Source organism: Gekko japonicus, unplaced genomic scaffold (assembly GCF_001447785.1).
Source record: "Gekko japonicus isolate JY-2015 unplaced genomic scaffold, Gekko_japonicus_V1.1 scaffold2545, whole genome shotgun sequence".
NCBI lineage: Eukaryota > Metazoa > Chordata > Lepidosauria > Squamata > Gekkonidae > Gekko > Gekko japonicus.
Window position 1 is genome coordinate 225,509 of NW_015163162.1, and position 20,713 is coordinate 246,221.

General features: G+C 48.4%; 1 protein-coding gene across 1 annotated transcript in view; it reads left to right on the top strand.

The window, feature by feature from the left end:
* HGFAC (HGF activator) overlaps nucleotides 1-19,875 on the top strand; it is a 23,620-nt gene extending 3,745 nt beyond the window's left edge. Inside the window, exons 4-11 of the mRNA XM_015407087.1 lie at nucleotides 1,795-1,905; nucleotides 3,613-3,787; nucleotides 5,197-5,282; nucleotides 8,184-8,424; nucleotides 13,384-13,523; nucleotides 14,821-14,961; nucleotides 17,672-17,820; nucleotides 19,711-19,875. Coding sequence (XP_015262573.1) covers nucleotides 1,795-1,905; nucleotides 3,613-3,787; nucleotides 5,197-5,282; nucleotides 8,184-8,424; nucleotides 13,384-13,523; nucleotides 14,821-14,961; nucleotides 17,672-17,820; nucleotides 19,711-19,875 — 1,208 coding nt within the window. The remainder of the gene's footprint in view (nucleotides 1-1,794; nucleotides 1,906-3,612; nucleotides 3,788-5,196; nucleotides 5,283-8,183; nucleotides 8,425-13,383; nucleotides 13,524-14,820; nucleotides 14,962-17,671; nucleotides 17,821-19,710) is intronic.
* Nucleotides 19,876-20,713: the final 838 nt, after the last annotated feature.

The following is a 20,713-nucleotide window of genomic DNA, read 5'->3' on the forward strand; positions in this document are numbered from 1 at the left end:
CCCTCCAAAGATGGCGACTCCCTGTTCTTAGTACGGTTTTGTTTCATATTCCCTCCCCCCCATCCCGTTCCTGCAGTGAAAATTGTTCTCTGGTGGATGCTCACAGAAGGGAGACTACCAAATCCAGCCCCCAGTGTGTGCAGGACAGCAGCCAGGCCCAAAGGCAGGACGCGGCTTCTGGAGAAAGCGGCCACGGCTGCTCTTCTGAAGGCAAGGGAGGACTCAGCCCTTCCGCCGCCTGGAAGGCCGTGATGGCCCTCTTTGGAAGAGGGGCGGCTTCCCACATGGAGACGTGTCTCTAGGGCTCTTTTTGTAGCAGGAACTCATTTGCATATTAGGTGACACACCCCTAATGTAGCCAATCCTCCAAGAGTTTACAGAGCTCTTCTTAAAATGCCTCCAGAGAAGACTTTCTGCCTCACTTTCCTCATTTGTCCCCTTGTGGTCTCCCCACCCCAAATCCCTGGAAAGCTTTTTGCTGGCTTTTAAAAATGGATAGTTGCAACACTGCTATAGGGTTATAAGGCTAAGGCGCTATAGCAACTAACTTTTATTATGCTGACAAAAAAATCCTCCAGTGGCACCAGGCATGGGAATGGCAAGAGACTGGGGGCTGTAAAATGGTTCCAGTGTGGGTGGGAGGCTCGGAAAATCTGCATCTTTCCATCTGCGCTGAGTGCAAGGCCTTCTTTGACTGCAGGGTTTTGGGTTTTGTTTTGTTTTTTTGCAAAAATTGTAGTAAAGCAGGTTTGGGGAAAGACTGCAGCAAAGGAGAGGGGCTGTGGCTCAGTGGAAGAGCCCCTGCTTGGCATGCAGAAGGCCTCAGGTTCAAACCCTGGCAGCATCTCCGGTTAAAAAGGACCTGGACCGCCCAGGCTAGCCCAATCCCATCAGATCTTGGAAGCTAAGCAGGGTCAGCTTTGGCTGGTGTTTGGAAGGGCGACCTCCAGGGAATGCCAGTGCTGTGACCCAGAGGCAGGCAGTGGCAAACCACCTCTCTGAAATGTAACTTGCTTTAAAAAACTATGTCTACCTCACCACCTAGTGGTGCATAACTCTAAAAAAAGAGCTAGAACTTCTGACTGTCAGACAATCTTAGGATCTCCTGGATATTGTACACACAATACAATAATTTTTAGTTATATAAGGAGCAGGCAATAGGAGATGTGAAAGATTTCTGCCTTAGACCCTGACAGTGCTGCCTCTGATGGACCTCTAGGTCTGCTTCACGGTGAGGCAGTTTCGTGTGTTCTGTTGAGAAGTTTAAAAGGTCGAAAATGCAGGGAGAGCAACGACATCATGTGGCTGACCCCCAGAAGACTGCTCGAGTTTGGGAGCTGACTGAGGCAGAGAAAAACAGCTGTGTGGAAGCAGTCAGGGTCTCTGTGTGCAATTCTGGCTGGTTGACCAGGGTGAGAAACTGAGCCCGCTGCCTGCTTCTGCCTCTGGGGGTGAGGGTTAGGGTCAGAATTTTGTTCTGGAGTGGTGACCTTTGGAAGAAAGGAGGTGGGGGTGTCCCCTGGTGCAGCTTGGCTTCAAGGGAGACCGTCTTGTCTGCTGCAAAAACACGGCCTTGTTTCCAGTCCGGGTTCCCCATACTTCATTCAGGGTGCTGATCCTGGGGAGTGGGCCTCAGCAGGAGGAAGAGGGCGTGGGCGGAGGCTTCCCAATGGGCAGCGAGACCAAGTCAGCGGGTTCTGTAGGGCTGGAAGCAGGTCCAGCGCACGTGGGCTCCAGCGCCGTGCAGAACGTTGCTCACGAAAGCGCTTGTGGCTTTTGCATTTGTCCGTGCAGGCTGCACCACCAACCCTTGCCTCCACAGCCGTCTCTGCAGGAAGATCACCTCCACGGGCGAGACAGTCTGCGAGTGTCAGAAACCCTTTGTGGGAAGAGACTGCAACATTGGTGAGTAGATGCGATTTCATTCCACACACCGAAAGTCAGGTTAAGCCTGAACTGGATCTCCATTCTTCTTGTAGTTGAGACTGCCTCTCTGCTCTTTCATGAAAAGATAAAACAACTTTGTTTCGGAACCTGAGGAACAGTTCCTGGTTGTGTAAGGGATGGAGGCCAGTTTAAACAGTTGGGGTCCAAGATCACCCCTATTTCCCTGGCCGCCGGCGGGGGGGGGAATATATTGCTTGGCTTCTCTCTGCACACACACCCCCTTTCCTCTGTCTCTCCGGGGGACGGAGGCAGGCAGCCCAGCCTGTCCAGCTGTCCGGGGCAATGAGTGGCCTCTGCTGAAGCCATTACAGCCGACTGCTGCCTCTCTCAACGGCTTGATATTTACTCCTCCTTTTAATCCCCAGTAGGGACCCAAAGCACATTACAATGTCCTCCTCCCATTCCATTCTCAGAACCACCACCCTGTGAGGTAGGCTGGGCTGAAAGTGTGGGCCCGGCCCAGGGGGTCACCCAGCCGGCTTCCATGGTGGCGGCAGGGGCGGTGGTGGTGGTGATTCCAGGCTGGGTCTCCCCGGTTCTGGTCTGACCCTGTAACCGCAGCACATTTCCCACTCAGCCTGAAAAAGCCAAACGTTTGGGTCTCTTTATCCACTCGTGGATTATTAGCTCTAGGGCAACTTTAAGACCAACAGAGTTTAATTCTGATTGTAATTTTTTCTGTGCATGCTGTATACCCAGCTTATACTCTGAATTAAACTTTGCTGGTCTTAAAGGTGCCACTGGACTCAAACTTCAGACCAACACGGCAACTCACCTGGGTTATTAGCTGTTCGTCTCGAAGCGGATCCCAGCCTCGTTTGTGAATGGCTCCAGGGACTGGCTCCGGTTACCCATAAATCCGCATCATATTAACAACGGGGTCATCATCATCACAACTATACTGCACAGTGAACTAGCTGAGCCCTGCCTGGATAACCGGAGCCAGTCCCTGGAGCCATTCACAAACGAGGCTGGGATCCGCTTCGAGATGAACAGCCAACAATCCAGGTGGGCAGAGGGGTCCCACCCAGAGAAGGCAACCCAGCAGCAAGCGTTACTTGTTACTGCAAACGTTTTCCTGTGTTTGCTAGGATGTCATTCTCCTGAAATCATTATTGTGTTTGAAAGAAAGATTATGCAGTTGGAAACAGAGCTACATTAAAACAGCAGAAGGGCAACAGAGCTACATTTAAAAAAAATGGGATATGTACGTTGTTAAAAAGTGGGCGGAAACAGTGAATGGAGTCAAGAATCTCTGCAAGAGAAAAGAGAGGTTTTGAGAGCAGGACAGAGAAATAAACCTGTGATATTCTCGGGATTTGCTAAGTGTGCATATAGCATGAGAGCAGTGCCCCCCCCCCACACACACACTCTGAGTTCTCCAGAGGAGTCTCTGAAGGAGGAAACAGTGAATGGAGTCAAGAATCTCCGCAAGAGAAAAGAGAGGTCTTGAGAGCAGGACAGAGAAGTAAACCTGTGATATTCTTGGGATTTGCTAAGTCTGCATAGCATGACAGCAGCGCCCCCCCTGCCTCTGAGTTCTCCAGAGGAGTCTCTGAAGGAGGCATGCAGGGGGCTGGGGCTCGCCCCTCAACCCAGCAGTGCCTCAGTCATGAGATTAGCAGCCAGCTTCTCTGAGTTCTCTTTTATCTGCCTTTGATCCAGATCCTAACCAACGGTGCTATCGTGGGAATGCAACTAACTACAAGGGTGTGATGAAGAAGACCACTTCTGGACACCATTGTCTGCCATGGAATTCAGACTTGCTTTATGAAGAGCTTCACTCAGACACTGTTGAAAACCACGTGCAACTGGGATTGGGGCCACACTCGTACTGCAGGTAAGGGCCTGGCTCTCCAAGAGCCTCTGCAGCCTCTCCCAGGCAAAGATCCCCTCTGGGGCCCCCAGCCCTACCCAAGTGCACACATGTGGGTCTCCCCAGAGGGCCAAACAGCGCCCCCCCACTCCAGAGGCATCCCAGGTCTGGAAAAGGTGTGTTGGGGACACTGAAGCCCCTTCTCCATGGGTACCACAGCTGCAATCGGGAACTAAGGAGCAGCAGCAACTCACATCTGTCACATGGGGACCGATCCTGTGTCCCTGTAAGGGGTAGTAGACTGGTAATTGTGGTTGGGATGTATGCGAGCCAGAAGTCAGGACAGGTTGGTTGTAGAAAAGAGAAAGAATCCAGGAGCACCTTAAAGATTAGCAAAAATTGTGGTAGGGTGTATGCACTTTCGTGAGTCACTGCTCACTCCTTCAGGTTGATTGTGTGTTCATCTGTTTCCACCGTGCTCCTTAGCCACGTAGTCTTTCGGGCCAGCTGGCAAAAAGCTATAAACAAATCAATTGAATACAATAAAAATTACTGTTATTCAAGTGTGGCCATGTGCATCTTTATAGAAAATAATATTAAGAAAAGCCCACTTGCAATTTTTAGACTAACCCCTTTTGCAAATAGATCCAGGTGGGTAGCCGTGTTGGTCTGAAGCAGTAGGACAAAGTTTGAGTCCAGACTGGGCACCTTGAAGACCAACAAAGTGTAATTCTGGGTATCAGCTTTTATTCTGGGTATACAGCATGCACATGAAAGCTTGTTGTTGTTGTTGTTGTTCAGTTGCACAGCTGAGTCTGACTCTTCGTGACCCCATGGACCACATCACGCCAGGCCCTCCTGTCTTCCACCATCCTCTGGAGTTTGCTGAATTTCATGTTCATTGCATCAGTAATGCTGTCTAACCGTCTCATCCTTTGCTGTCCCCTTCTTCTGTTCCCTTCAGTCTTTCCCAGCATCAGGGTCTTATACCCAGAAGTAAACTTTGTTGGTCTTAAAGGTGCCCAGTCTGGACTCAGACTTTGTTCTATTGTCTCACAATGTTTGCTTGCCTCCCAACCCCCCCTCCCCATGTCCCACCTGACAAACTCTGCTGATCAAATGGTTCCTGCTTCCCTCCGTAGCCAGGCATCTGTCTCTCTGCCACAGACCTCTCTGTCTCAGCTTTGGCACAGGAGTAGCCATGAGAAATCCACTTCAGTAATTTTGGGTATTATTTGTCTGCGATTAGTGATCTCAGTAAATAGTCTGTGTTTATACAAGAGCACTTTCTAGGCAGACATTTGGCTGGTTTCAGTAGCAGCTTGGAAAGCACTTGGGATTTTGACTTGTGACAAGCAAAAAAGGGGTGGAGGAGAAGAAACAAAATTCAGACATTGCGAGGCCATGATTCTCCCCTCTTTCAAATGCCTTAGGAATCCGGATGAGGATGTGAAGCCTTGGTGCTACGTCATACAGGGTGACACCATGTCTTGGGGTTACTGCAACGTCACGTTTTGTGGTAGGTAACTTTTCACTCAGGGGGTTCCGCTTGAACTGTGGATGCTACAGTCTCGTGGCAGTCTGAGTACATTTTCACGTAAACAGAGTAAAGGTCCACTTAAGGAGCAAAGGCCGAGTGGATTAAGTGTCTCTTGCTGGAATGACCGGGGCCAGGCCAGGCACTACGGCACCCGCAGGTCCAACCCGCGGATGCTGATGCCCTTTTAGAGATTTTAAAATTCCGCAGGGGCTCGATCCTGATTGGGCCTGTGGTGCAGCGAGGCCAGGCGATCTTGTCCCCCCTTCTCTTCAGGGTTTGGAAAGGCACACATGGGGTGGTTGCCTGGTTCCACGGTGCTGGAGATTCAGTCAGGATCAGGCCCTCAGAAGACTTTTTAAATGTCCAGATTCTTCTCATAAATGGCACCAGTATCCATGGCTTGGACCCAGGGAAGCTGTAATGCCAATTTTGGCCCTTAGAGAGGAAATGGACTCAGCAAATGCCTGGGACTAGCAGCCCCTTCTCCTAATCTGGCTTTTTGTACCACCTGGAGAGAGTTCTGCTGGCACAATGGCTTGATGGATCCAACCAGGAGTTTCCTGCTCTTCTCTCTAGACCAGGGGTTTCAAACATGCAGCCCGGGGGCCAGATCAGGCCCCTGGAGGGCTTCCATCAGGCCCGCAGTGGAACTGGCTGTCTTCTGCTTCTTCTTTCAGTTCTGCTGCTGCTGCGTCATCGTAGGTTTGCATCTTACAGGTACACACCTGAACAGCATACTCAAGATTGCAACAGCACAGACATTTTGATGCAATAATTCAGAGCAATTCAGTTATCAGACACTGTTAAATAAACAAAACATTGCAAGAGTGCTAATGTTTTAAGCATGTTTTTATTTTAAGTTAAAAAAACACACCACCTTTGTGTTTGTGTTTGTGTCCTTTATAAAGTTTATCTCTCCGCTACCTGGCATTACATTTTATGACACGCATGGCCCGGCCCGACAAGGTCTCATTTGTGTCAGATCCGGCCCTCATAACAAATGAGTTCGACACCCCTGTTCTAGACTCACCTCTCCTGCTGTGAATGACTTCTCTAAAGATGAGCTCTTAACGATATATCAGCTGCTCAGCTGCTCAGGCAGGATTGTCTCATGATCATTTGATCAGCCTCTCCAAGTGGCAGGAGACCGGGGTGGGGGGGGAGAAGGTGTTTGGGAAAGAAGAGGAGGCAGCTGAGAGGCTGGGGGGGCGTTCTCTGGGGCTGGCTTCACAGCTCCTTTGGATCTGGACAAACTCTTTGCGCTGCTTGAATCTGAGGTGTGGTCAATATGCACGGACAATGGGATGCAATCCTGCACAGCGCCAGTAATGCAAGAATGTTGAGACCGCGGGAGTGGGGGGAAGGGACCTGTGGGAGGGACAGTGTGTGCATCAGAGGCCGTGGCACAGTTTGTCGGTCCACTGACTTCCTTTGTAGCCCTGCTCTTCCTTCCTTCCCACTGATGAACCGAACCGCTTACGTCATTCTCCTCGCCTCCTTTTCATGCTCACAACTGCCACCTTGTGAGGTAGGTTAGGCTGAGAGAGTGCGTGACTGGCCCAAGGTCACCCAGCAGGTTCCCGTGGCAGGAATGGGGATTCAGGCCTGGATCTCCCAAATCCTAGTCGGGCACTTGAGCCACTCTGGTTCTCCCCACCTGAATGAAATTCCAGCCCTCCCAGATGGTTTGTGGCTTTTGCCATCTGACTTGAGCAGCATGTGTTGTGATGGAGCAGCCGCCAGGCCATTCCCATCATGCAAAATCTGGGCAGTGTTATTTCCGCCTGGTGTATCCTGTGCCAAATTAAAGATGCCACATTCAGAATGGAGATTTTGGTCCTGCAATTAAATTTGTTATTTACTAAAGGAGAGGTCCGGGGGGGGCGGGGTTTCTGCGCTGGCAGCCTCATCCGTGCTTGTTGGGTCGTGACGTCCGCACACTGCTTCGCTAACAGGTAAAGCCAGCATGTAAGCTGCGTGTGCCTTTGGACCAAGCAATTGTTCCCCGCGCCCTGGGAGAGGAGGTTGAGCTTCATTTGAATGGGGGAGGGGGTTCCCCAGTGTTCTGAGAGCCTTGGCTCAGGTCGCAGTGTGTGTGTGTGTGTGTGTGTCAAGGATTAATGGAGATGAGCATGCACAGAAGGCTCTGCTGGGGCCATCACCAGCCTTGAACATGGCCATGATGGAGGGGGGAGGGCTCCATCCCACACCTTTCATTGTACAAATAAATAGTAGGATAGAAATTGCATGGCATTAAAATGACAGCGCCAGTAATGCAAGAATGTTGAGACTGCGGGAGTGGGGGGGTGGGAAGGGACCTGTGGAAGGGACAATGTGCGCATCAGAGGCCGTGACACAGTTTGTCGGTCCACTGACGTCCTTTGTAGCCCTGCTCTTCCTTCCTTCCCACTGATGAACCGAACCGCTTACGTCATTCTCCTCGCCTCCTTTTCATGCTCACAACTGCCACCTTGTGAGGTAGGTTAGGCTGAGAGAGTGCGTGACTGGCCCAAGGTCACCCAGCAGGTTCCCGTGGCAGGAATGGGGATTCAGGCCTGGATCTCCCAGATCCTAGTCGGGCACTTGAGCCACTCTGGTTCTCCCCACCTGAATGAAATTCCAGCCCTCCCAGATGGTTTGTGGCTTTTGCCATCTGACTTGAGCAGCATGTGTTGTGATGGAGCAGCCGCCAGGCCATTCCCATCATGCAAAATCTGGGCAGTGTTATTTCCGCCTGGTGTATCCTGTGCCAAATTAAAGATGCCACATTCAGAATGGAGATTTTGGTCCTGCAATTAAATTTGTTACTTACTAAAGGAGAGGTCCGGGGGGGGGGGAGACCCAGGTTCAGAAGATGCAATAGATCTGTTCTTCACTTAGCGAGCAGGAGAAGAGTAATTCCCAACCCAGAAATCTCCGAAGAGTTTGCTGTCGTCAGAAGATCGTGTGGGAGAAGACATAAGAAGCGGAGTTTTGTTTGGCCAAGGATTCTTGGAGGGTCTGTTGCATTGCCCGGATCACACCCTTGGCTGGCTGCCATCTACATGGAAAACAATTTCTGCGCTGGCAGCCTCATCCGTGCTTGTTGGGTCGTGACGTCCGCACACTGCTTCGCTAACAGGTAAAGCCAGCATGTAAGCCTTGTGCAAAACCCACTGCGTGTGCCTTTGGACCAAGCAATTGTTCCCCGCGCCCTGGGAGAGGAGGTTGAGCTTCATTTGAATGGGGGAGGGGGTTCCCCAGTGTTCTGAGAGCCTTGGCTCAGGTCGCAGTGTGTGTGTGTGTGTGTGTGTCAAGGATTAATGGAGATGAGCATGTACAGAAGGCTCTGCTGGGGCCGTCACCAGCCTTGAACACGGCCATGGGGGGGGGCTCCATCCCACACATTTCATTGTACAAATAAATATTAGGATAGAAATTGCATGGCATTAAAATGGGCTTCTTGGGACATTCCTAAGTTTAGATCCAGGTGGAATTGCCGTGTTGGTCTGAAGCAACAGAACAAAGTTTGAGTCTGATGGCACCTTTAAGACCAATGAAGTTTAATTCTGGGTATAAGCTTCCGTGTGCCTGCAGAGCTCATACCAAGAATTAAACTTTGTTGGTCTTAAAGGTGCTGCTGGACTCAAACTTTGTTCTTTTCCTAAGTTTAGATCAACCAGCACTGAAAGAGTAATGTAATTTGTGCATCTGTGGCAGACCTGAGAGGGTAGGGGCGGGGACATGGTGGTGGAGGAGGGATGAGACTGGCTATCGTTGACAGCGTCAGTGCCTGATGGTCTGGTACAGTCTATGCTGCACTCTTGCTGGTCTTGCTGGTACATCAGTGTCTGCAGGATAGAAGCGAAGGTTGTGCAAAACAATTATGGGCCAAATGTTGAGCGATGGCCGGTCCCTACGTCGCTCTGTGCTGTGTGAGCTGCACCCACTGCTCGGCTGCATTTGTATTCTGCCGTTTCTCTCAGGCAATGCAAACCAGATTCTCCCCACTTTATTTTCCAAACAACCTTGTGAGATGGAGAAAGCTGAGAGAGTGCAGCTGGCCCAAACTCACCCAGTAGGCTTCATAGCAAAGGGTGGTCTGGAAGCCAGGTCTCCCTGATCCAAGCCCACTCAGCCTGTCCTGGGTATCTACAGTGGTATCTGGGGTGCCTCTGCCCTGCTTTGATGCCTGTCAGCTACCCTTTTGGAATGACCAGCTGCCACCATGCCATGTGTGTTCGTAGCCGCACTGCCACAGCAGGCTGTCTGGTGGTTGAAAGGTCACCAGGCTAAGTCATGCCTGGAACCCCCAGCTCCCCACCTGTAGTCTTGGTTTCACAGCAAGAGCTTAGTCACCGCCGTGTCCTGAGCTGCCGCTCTGTGCTGCAGCTGGGCCACTGGAACGGATGGGGTTGCTTCACAGCGTCATCACAGGAACCACGAGCCCACTTGTGGGATAGGGCAGGGCATAAATAAATAAAATAAATAAATAAATACTAATCTTGGTGATATGTCTCTAGTCCTTGCAAGCCAGCCTCAAGTTTACTTGCCAAACCAGCCAGTCTAAAGGTGTTTGCTATGTCATCGTATGTCGTGGATTGTTAGCCAAGTTGCCTTATTTCTTAATTATAGCTTGGGAAATTATAGTTATTAAATGGCAATAGGCCTATAAGGGAGCAATAACCTATGTATACAGGAGTCCCACTTAGACCAGATTTCCAGAAATATTGTGAATTTGCACACACATACAATTAATCAATCACTCATTCAATCAATACAGTGCTATAGAAATTTAGACAGAGTAAATAGTTGCATGAGAAGGATGGATCGTTGGTTGGGTGATACTTTAACATCCGACGCGATGAGGCGATCCTTCAGCGAAACATAGGGGAAAATACTAGGGAAAGGGAACTGTGTGATGGCCAGCAGCACACATGAGGGAGGCTTCAGGTAGCGCTAAGATTGAAGTCAATTAGGTAGGGCAGGGTTAGGTAGGAGAAGAGAGAGAGAGAGCATGGGCAGATGCTCTCTTTTATACCCTTAGAGGGTCTTGGGGGATGAGCCACCAAGCACATAGACCCCAGGAACATGCTAGACGCTGCTAGCGTCTTAATGGGCTAAAAGAATAAGAGGTTGGGCAATTGACGATGTTTTCTTTAAGTGACACCTTTCAGAGTTTGGGTTTAAGACAAAGGAGAAGAACAGGCAGTCATTCAAGGTGCTTGGCCAGTTGTTAGCATCAACAATCTGATGGTCTGCAGCTGCATTATCTTGATGGGCGATGGGTGTGTTAGCCAGCCCAATTAATCCTGTCATGGCCAAGTTCTTTTGTTTAACTTGAAGATGTAAAAGGTAAAGGTAAAGGTTCCCTTGCTCGAAAGCCAGTCGAATCCGACTCTAGGGTTGCGGTGCTCATCTCCGTTTCAAAGCCGAAGAGCCAGCGCTGTCTGAAGACGTTTCCGTGGTCATGTGGCCGGCATGACTAAACACCAAGGTGCACGGAACTTGAAGATGACTACTTGTCAAATCCCCACAGCAATCAGTTCCCAACAATTTTCATTCAGAAGAGTAAAGTTTATTGAGTGCAGTAAAGGCAGGTTTGTTGTGGAACACATGACAACTTGGTATTGCACATACAATGGGAATTTTATGCCTCTTAGAAGTACCCACAGGCTCTTTTCTGTTTGCAACCGCAGCATGGCTTTAGCCTCCCCCCTCCACTCCATGCAGAGCCAGTTTGGTGTAGTGGTTAAGTGTGCGGACTCTAATCTGGGAGAACCGGGTTTGATTCCCCACTCCTCCACTTGCACCTGCTGATGTGACCTTGGGTCAGTCACAAGCTCTAGCACAGCTGTCCTTGAAAAAGAGCAGTTTGTGTCAGAGTTCTCTCAGCCCCACCCACCTCACAGGGTGTCTGTTGTGGGGAGGGGAAGGGAAAGGAGTTTGTAAGCCGGAATTGGCGTGAGTTTTTGCAAGAGAACCCAATGTGGCTCCAGGCGGGGTTTTGAGGGCATGAGAGTGAGAGGGGCATGGGGGGAGGGCAGAGCCGCTTCCTCCTGCATGTGCTGTGGCTGCAAGCAGGGAAGGGCTGGTGTTTGTCTGGGAGGCACAGCCCTCACCCACCTGCACGTGCCGTGCAAAGTCCAACACACACGCGGTCTTTGTAATGGACAGGTGGACCCAAAGGAGTTCCTGAGCACTTTTGTTCACAAGGCTCCGTGCTGCTACTCCGCCCAAAGAGCTGCCACTGAATTTTCTGGGACGAGACGGGCCTGTTTCTTACATCCCGCTTGTCCGAGACGACAGCCCATCTCTTCAGCCTCCCATCCCGATCTTCCTCCTTCCTCCTAACTTGCCTTGCAGGACTGCAGACCCTCAGGGCCACACGCTGCCTGCTTAGAACTCCAAATGTTGCCCCACCTTGATGACAAGGCATTTGTTGCCTTTGAATGGTGCCCCAGTCCTGGTGCCTTTTGGGAAGGACTGGCTTTGTGTTCGGGAACTGGGCCTTCTCCCTATAATGTTCATGACCCTTCTCCAGAAACACCCTTTTTTAAAAAAAGTGGTCAGCTTGAACGCCCTCTCCTATAGCCACATCACCCGTCCCCCCATTACGTGCAGACTGCGCATGATGCTTCCTGCTTCGGAAGTAGTGTTAGCATCACTGTAAATGCTGAATGGGGTTATTTAACAATCAGAAGGGTCCCGCTAGTTACTAATCCTTGTGAACATGTACTGTAATATTTAAGAGACAGTTTTCAGCCTGAAATTTGTAAACAGTGCCAGATAAAAATATGCTTTGAGCTGTTTGGAACCATATTGATAAGGGCCAAGATCCCAATAGGATACATATTTAATATAATATGATATATTAACATTGATAATGTTAATACTTGAAATATCACATTTGAGAGCTGACCTATGCAGACTTTCTAATGTGATACATTTTAATATCACATTAGAGAGTCAAGCTAGGTTAATTCTCTATTGAAAATATATCATTTCAGATAACCTTACTGAACACCTGGTTCACTTTTCTGATGTTCTGTGCCCTGTGGAAATGCACACCAATGGACCTCCACATACACCCTTGCTTGGCTGACACACGGGAACCCTCAGAGGGCCCGGGCATGCTTCTTCCAAGATTCCCGGAGGAGTGAGGAAATTTGCACTCATGACACTTACGCCCCGTGGTCCCTGTGGACAAATAGGGCAAGGGGTGTGTGTGCTACTGCAGACATCCCATTAAGCATCTCTTAAAGGGAAAGGGCAGTTTTCTTCAGGCACTTGACAACCTGAGCAAAGTGTTTCCTTTGCTGTGTGAAGTGTCTTTCTTTAGAGTTCCCATCTCCAAAGTGTGTATTCTGAGTGTGCCTGGCCTGTGGCCAAAGTGATAAGAGTTCCATTCCACATGCTCTTTTATCTGAGCTAAGGGTGTCCTGGGTGGAGTTTATATAACGTTTAGGAGGCCTGTGATTGGCTGCACACTTAGTTGGTATCTTAAGTTGAGGCTTGGGGGCATGGCAGGCAGGAGGCTGGGGGGGCGGGTATGGTTGTATTTTTGCTGTTCATGAATTCCATGGGAGTGTCTAGTTATGCCAGGGTTATCACCAGTGTCAAGTTAGAGATGCCGTGGGATACAGGCCGGAGCATCTTAGGATACTGAGCAAGCCCAGTTCCCCCCGCCCCCATGTCTGTAGTGGGGCTGGACTTGTACTTCCCCAGGGCTGCATATCTGCAGTATCACTCCGGTGCAAGGCTTTGTCTTCTTTCTAAACTATTCGGAGGCAGGGCTTCGTATGGCTCCCTTCACCATCAGATCCCACCAAACAGGGATTTGTGGTCATCCCGTGCTGGAACTTTGTTTCCTCACCTTACTAAGACAATGGGGAATTTTCAGTGTTGGTGTTGTTGGAGACAGTGTCTTAATGGGTCGGGCTGTTGATAGCACTCCCCTCGTGTGGATGATAGACTCAGGAAGTCGATGTCCAGGTGGAGCCACTTAGTTTAGTCCCAGCAGACTGTTGCTTGGCCAGGAGAGCTGTGCTTGAAGACATCCCGTGACTGCAACATTGGACCCTGTTTGCCTTTTCTTCAGCCCACCGAAGTCAACAATCCGGGTTGTTTTGGGGCAGCATTTTTTCAATAAAACAACAGACATTACGCAAGAATTTGAAGTAGAGAAGTACATCATGTTTCCTGACTACACGGTTTACAACCCAACTGAAAACGATATTGGTGAGCCCTTTTCTTCTTTATGGCTTTATTTCAGGCAAGCAGCGGTCAGTCATTTAGTCAAGAATATGTTGTATCCTTTTACAGTACAATTAGAAATAAAACATACACCACTCTGCAGAGAGAACTACTAAATTTGTCGAGAACACGTCCTCTGCTACATTTGTGATGGAGCATTAATGGCAGTTATTTGCTTACAGTGACATCTGCCGTCACATTTGTGGCTCTTGCCGGAGTTTATGTGGCCAGAGGATGGCTCTCCTTACTCCTGTGGCAAGCGGTGGCTGCACGTCCTTTTTGGATTTTCTTGCCTTCCTCTGTGATTTCGCAGCAACTCCTAACAGCTGCCCCAAAGCATCTCCCTTCAGGGCAATCCTGGCCAGATAGCTGGCTGCCTGGAACAGACCTGTGTGACTGGGCCTGGTGACTGCAGCAGCCCCGTGGGGTGGACCCCAGTGAAAGGAGGCTCCCCACCTCTACCATGAGGGGTGAAGGTCACCCAAGTCAGGAGGGATGGGGCAGAAGACAGCCCTGACAGGAACGTGTGGCAGAGCCTGTGTGTTTCTGGTTGGGGGTGGGCGTTTTTGGGGAGGAGTCCAACCCTGGGCTCTGCTTTCCAGCAGGATCCAATCCCATTTAAAAACACACGAGAAGCAGGTGCCGTGCGGCCTGGGCCACACTCACTTCCATTGGCCAAAAGCGTCTGGCATCTGGAGGGGCCACGTGACGTATGGGTGGCCTCGGAGCTGATGAGGAGGGAAAAGCCAGCATAGCCTCGGGAAGGCTCGGAGTACAGAGTGAGGTGCGGAATGGAGTCTGGGCTGCCTGGAAAGGGTCGTTCCCCGGTCTGCCAAAGATTTCAGAGCAGAACGGTCTCATTCCTAGTAGTGTTTTTTCTAACCCTATTCAAATGTGCCCTTTGACTGAAAAGAGGGATTAGAGTTGCCAGACCCCTCCCCAGTGGAGGCAGGGGTCCCCCTCACTACCAGGCCCCACCACCAATCAGCTGGCTGGTGCGGGGAATTTACCCCCCAAAAGAGGGCAATCCAGCCAATGTGCAGTTGTGTGTCTAAGTCACTGCCCATGTGACCAGGAAGTGATGCTATCATGCTGGGGTGACGCTCTGGTATATGGGCAAAATCTCTATGGTAAAAGCCAATTCTACAATAGAGGTTTTGTCCAAATACTAGAGTGTTGCCCTGACATCCCCAATGTGGTGATGCACCCCAATGAAGAAAAGTATCGAGGATAATTAACATTTCGTCTCTCACCCCTCTCCGTGCTTGTGTTCCTTTGGCAGCTTTGGTTAAGCTGAAGAAGGTCAACCGACGCTGTGCTGCAAAGTCCCAATTTGTGCAGCCAGTCTGCTTGCCAGAAAATGGACTGACCTTTCCTGATAACTGTAAATGCCAAATTGCGGGATGGGGCCACTTGCATGAAAGTAAGTTTGGCAAACGGGCATTGTGTGTGGTAGTGAAAGTGATGTTTTGAGCTCTGCGCATCACAAGTGATCTTCACACAGTTGATTCCTCAGCAGGGTCACTCCCTTCTCCAGTGGGGTTTCTGTTGGGGGGGGGGGAGAGGTGTGCAATCAGCTCCCACTCCCTTGATCACTTGCTTTGACTTTGTTTTCTGGAGCTGCCCTCTTTCTCTTGTCAAAGGCAGCTCCTGCACCGGGCTGTTGGCTGTCAGTTGCCCAGGCAGACTTTGGCTGGAGCCCATATTGGATGAACAAAGTTTGAGTCCAGGGGCACCTTTAAGATCAACAACATTTAATTCTGGGTATAAATTTTCAAGTGCATGCTGTATCCCCGGAATAAAAGCTTATACCTCTAATAAAACTTTGTTGGTCTTAAAGCTGCCACTGGACTCAAACTTTGTTCTGTCTGAACCAACATGGCTGCCCACCTGAATCTATACCCATATTATATGACCACTCCTCTGCTTGGATCACAGTTTGCTTGCAGACTGTGGACAGAACCCTTGGCATTTTTTTTCACTGTTCGTTAAAGAAGAAGAGGAAGAAGATAAGAGATTGGATTTATACCCCGCCCTTCACTTGGAGTCTCAGAGCGGCTTACAAACTCCTTTCCCTCCCCCTCCCCACAACAGACACCCTGTGAGGTGGGCGGGGCTGAGAGAGCTCTGACACAAACGGCTCCTTTTCAAGGACAGCTGTGCCAGAGCTTGTGACTGACCCAGGGTCACATCAGCAGGTGCAAGTGGAGGAGTGGGGAATCAAACCCGGTTCTCCCAGATTAGAGTCAGCACACTTAACCACCACACCAAACTGGATTGCCAAAAGGATTGCAAAATCCCAGCTGAGAAGATTTTGCCATCAAAACTTGTCTTCACCAGTTTGGACTGCTCTCTGAATCAAAACTTGATTTGTGGGAGATAAACAAGAGCCCGAAATCTTTTTGCCTTGGCTGGTGCCCACAGAGCCATGAAAATCAGGAACTTCCATGTTACTCCTAAATTAAGGAGAATTATTTGAGGAAAGTACACTATTATTATGGAAAGTATAAGCATATGTTTGAAACAAAAAAAATAGAAGCCCCTTCAAAACTAGCCCTTTGTGTGCTGAAAAATATTTATTCTATATTCGTTTGGAGGGCAGACAAAGAGAACTAAGAGTCTGGCGCACCTTTCCTGTGAGGAAAGGCTGGGGAGTCTGGGGACTTTCATTTTAGGAGAAGCAACTAAGGAGGGAATTGATGGAGGTTTATACAATTCTGCATGGGGTAGAGAGAGCGGACAGAGAGAACTTCTTCTCCCTCTGCCCAGATACTAGACCTGGAGGACATCCAATGAAGTTGATGAGCAATAGATTCAGGACAAACAAAAGGAGATACTTTACTTGATGAGTAATTACATAGCGGAATTTGCTACCAGGGAACGCAGTGATGGCTTAGGAGCATACATGGTTTTAGAGCAAATTAGCTTTATGGAGGATAAGTAATGGGATCCTCCACGTGCAGAGGCAGTAAACCTCTGAATAGTCCGTGCCAGAAGGAAAATCCAGGGAGGCCTTGGCTCCTGTGCCCTGTTTGTTTGTCTTCCAGGGCGACTGGTTGGCCACTGTGTGAAACAGGTTGCTGGACTGATCTGAATCCCCACTTCTTATCAACAGTACAGTGGTCACTCTTCAAGATGCTTTTAGAATTCAAGATGCTTTTAGAATGTTCTTAATTTCAGAATACTATGTACAGTTCTGGCCACCTCATTTTGAAATCATGCCACAGACCTGGAAACGGTGCAGGAAAGGTCAACCAAATGATTAATGGCATGGGGCACCTTTTATGAGGAAAGACTTTGGGGGAGGTTCAGTTCAGAGAAAATATGGCTAAAGTGGGGCATGATACAGGTTTATAAAACCATATATATTGTGGCAAAAGTAGAGAGCGAGCTTTTTCTCCCTCTTCCGAAGAACTTGGCGCCAGTGAAGCTGGGGGACAAACAGCTTCAGGACAGACAAAGGCAAGTGTAGTAAACGTTGTGTTCTCTGGCACTTGGCTCTTAAGTGCTGCCCAGAGTATGGAGTGGTGGAGGGGGCTGCCCTGAGTCCCAGCCATGGGAGCGGCTACCGCCTCGTGGGCAATGGCCATGCCTGGGATTCTGCTGCCGTGATCTCTCTGGCTCCCCACCCCAGTGCGGCTGACCAGTTGTGTGGCAGGCCGGGGTTTCAAAGGCCAGAACATGCCTCGGCCCTCTGGATCTTGCCATGGCACACAGTGGGTCAGCACAGGGGGAGGCCGCACACACTCTCGCGCTAACTCCCAGTAACTTAGCAAATCTTTTCATCCTGTTAGGCCTCCATTATACTGCTAATAATTGGGGCACTTTAACAATGGAAGACATGCTAAGAAAGACCATATATTTCCTTTATGAAGATATTCTCAAAAGGAGATTGGGAATTCCTTAGGATGGGATATCCTCATTTTGGGATAGAACATTAAATGACGACCTGGTGGTTCTCTTTCAAATGCATGATTCTATGATTATCGCATTGGGATAATACTCTGAGGCATGTTGACTGAGTCAATGGGATTTCTGTACGCTGAATCCCCACTTCTTATCAACAGTACAGTGGTCATACTCTTCAAGATGCTTTTAGAATGAAGTGTTTTCTATGTGATTCATTTCACCAGATGCATCCAGCTATTCTAGAGTACTCCAAGAAGCAACCATTCCTATCATCCCTGATTACAAGTGTCAACATTATGATGTGTATGGAGCTGAAATAAGTGAGAATATGTTTTGTGCTGGTTACCTCGATAGCAAATCAGATGCCTGCCAGGTAATGTTATATTTCTACTTAATTCATAAGATTAAGTCTGTAAGAAGCTGCAATGTGATGGTAAGATATTTTACTATTAATTGAGAACTGTTAGCAGCAATCTACTAAGTCTATGTATTTTACCCTTTTCTACTTCATTTAACGTGTATCAAATCCTGGTTCTGATTAAGGTTATACTAATGAATTTGCTTGGTCTTGATGCAAAGTCCATTTATGAAACATCAAGCATCTTCGAGGGTGGTTTGAGGGGAAAATGCTCAGGGGTCATTTCCTGCAGGAGCGCACAGGAGCGGAGCTCCGGCAGTAAAGAGCCCAGGGGGCGGGCACATGCAACAAGCCCCACCCCCTGCTTCCAGCAGCCCTCAGTCAGAGCAATGGAGCTGAAATAAGTGAGAATATGTTTTGTGCTGGTTACCTCGATAGCAAATCAGATGCCTGCCAGGTAATGTTATATTTCTACTTAATTCATATGATTAAGTCTGTAAGAAGCTGCAATGTGATGGTAAAATATTTTACTATTAATTGAGAACTGTTAACAGCAATCTACTAAGTCTGTGTATTTTACCCTCTTCTACTTCATTTAACTTGTATCAAATCCTGGTTCTGGTTAAGGTTATACTAATGAATTTGCTTGGTCTTGACGCAAAGTCCATTTATGAACCATCAAGCATCTTTGAGGGTGGTTTGAGGGGAAAATGCTGCCTCCACTTAATGATCCTGTTGGTTTGGGGAGCTCGTAACAGCTTTCTTGTATGTAGCAGCAGACTAGCAGGAAAGTCAAAAACCAGCATTTTCAAAGCATGAGTCCAAGTTGTAAAAACCAACCCTACTTTCCATTTGGAAAAAAAAATCAAATGCAGAGCAGTCGTTTCTTGCAGCGATATACTGCCTCATTCCTTGATCACATCTATGCACTGGGAATGCTCTCGTGCCATATTGTGAGGAAATTACTTTCTGTAGGTTTTTGCATAATGTAACGTGTGCCTTGATTGCTGACGGCTACTTCTTACTACGCTGCCACCTACTCACTCGATTGGCTGGCGAAGATAGACAGTGAAAGGGGCTGAGGGGCAGAATTTAAAGCTGATTGGAGAGGAGGAGCCCCGGGGAAAAGGGGCTCACAAGGGCCTAGTTTGCCCTTGGATCATTCACACCGCTTTGAACACTAGCAGTGGGCTGAATGCTATGCACTGCCAAAGTCTGGGTTCACAAGACATCCAGAAGAAGAGTATCTTAAGAGAATTTGAACAGTTGGTTTTTCGGGCTTAGCAAACCCATTGGGTTATGTGCATCTATTACGGTTGCCCGCTGCTTGGAGAAAAAATGTCCTGCTCCTTTAATAGAGTTTTAATGGGATGTTATTTACCTCCATGTCATGAAAAGCTTCAACTTTAATCGAGCAAGTCTCGATTAAATGGGCAGGATATTTGGCAACCCTAGTTTATGTATAAATCTCTATAACTTTGATCATCCTATGAAGACTGCACTATTGATGTAGGGACAGAAGGAACTTGGGCATCCTTGTTTCTTAGTAGATAGATCCAGGTGGGCAGCCGTGTTGGTCTGAAGCCGCAGAACAAACTTTGAGTCCAGTCGGGCACCTTGAAGACCAACAAAGTTTTATTCCTGGTGTGAGCTTTCATGTGCACTTTGCCATTGACTGCCTAGGTGCACACGAAAGCTTATACCAGGAATAAAACTTTGTTGGTCTTCAAGGTGACACACATATAAAAGAAGGGTGTCTCTACCACATACTGCTGAGTGTGTAGAAAGTAACACTGTTCATTAACTAAGAGATAACAATGACTAAAAGTAGGATGAATACTTCCAGAAAATGGTCCTGAAACCAATGTGCGACTCGGCTGATTTATTTTTCTATCTTTGGTGCAGGGAGATTCCGGAGGTCCACTGGCCTGTGAAAAGGACGGAATATCTTACCTCTATGGCATTATCAGCTGGGGGGATGGCTGTGGCCGGGCAAAGAAGCCTGGTGTTTATACAAGAGTGACCAAATACTTGGACTGGATCAATGAGAAAACGGCGCCAAAAGACTAATCGTAGCTCTTTACAATGACAATATCTTTTACAATTTATTAAAATTGTAGACTGACATAATCATTTTGTCTAATACTAAACACTGACTACCCAGGCCTTCTGCCCCATCCATTGTTGCTGCATCTACTTGCCTATCTAAAACACAATACCCCTGACCTGGATGCAGTGTTTCCTCCATGCTGAGTTAGCGTGAGCTAGCTCACAGTATTTTAGTCTCGGGCTCACACATTTTTTTTGGCCCCCCCGTAGGGGATTTTTTTATTTGCATTTTCTAAAAACTACAACGAATTAGGGAGGGGATCTACAAACTATTGGAGAAAGGAGAGAAAACCCACTAAAAAGTTGGAGGTCATATACTGCTCATAAAAGTATTAGCTTAACAATATAAAAATTGATTTTCTTAACATTGAGAGTGCTCAATCATCTTCATCAATTGTGTTAACAAACCATCAAATCTGACTATATAAAGAGCATTCCAGGAGAATCGCTAACTTGTGGAGAGTCTATCCGCCCTTTTGCCCATCAGACTTATTTTGGATATGTCCATGGCATACCCTTCACTTACAGCTTCGCTTAGTTGTCTGCATACAGGCCCCACCACTTAAACCTACTCATTAGACTCTCCTCATTAATATTGGAAGTCCCTGTGATCAAAAGCTAGTCGCTTCTCCAATGTTAACAAAGTCCCTTGAAAATAACAGCCAATATATAGCACAGTTCTTGTGAAGTACCTCCTATTTGCCAGCAGGGGGCAAAGGCTTATTAGCATCCAGCCTGAAAGAGTCTATGGTTACTTCTGGTCACATGGGCCAGTTGCTCTTCCACTTCCCGAAGAAAC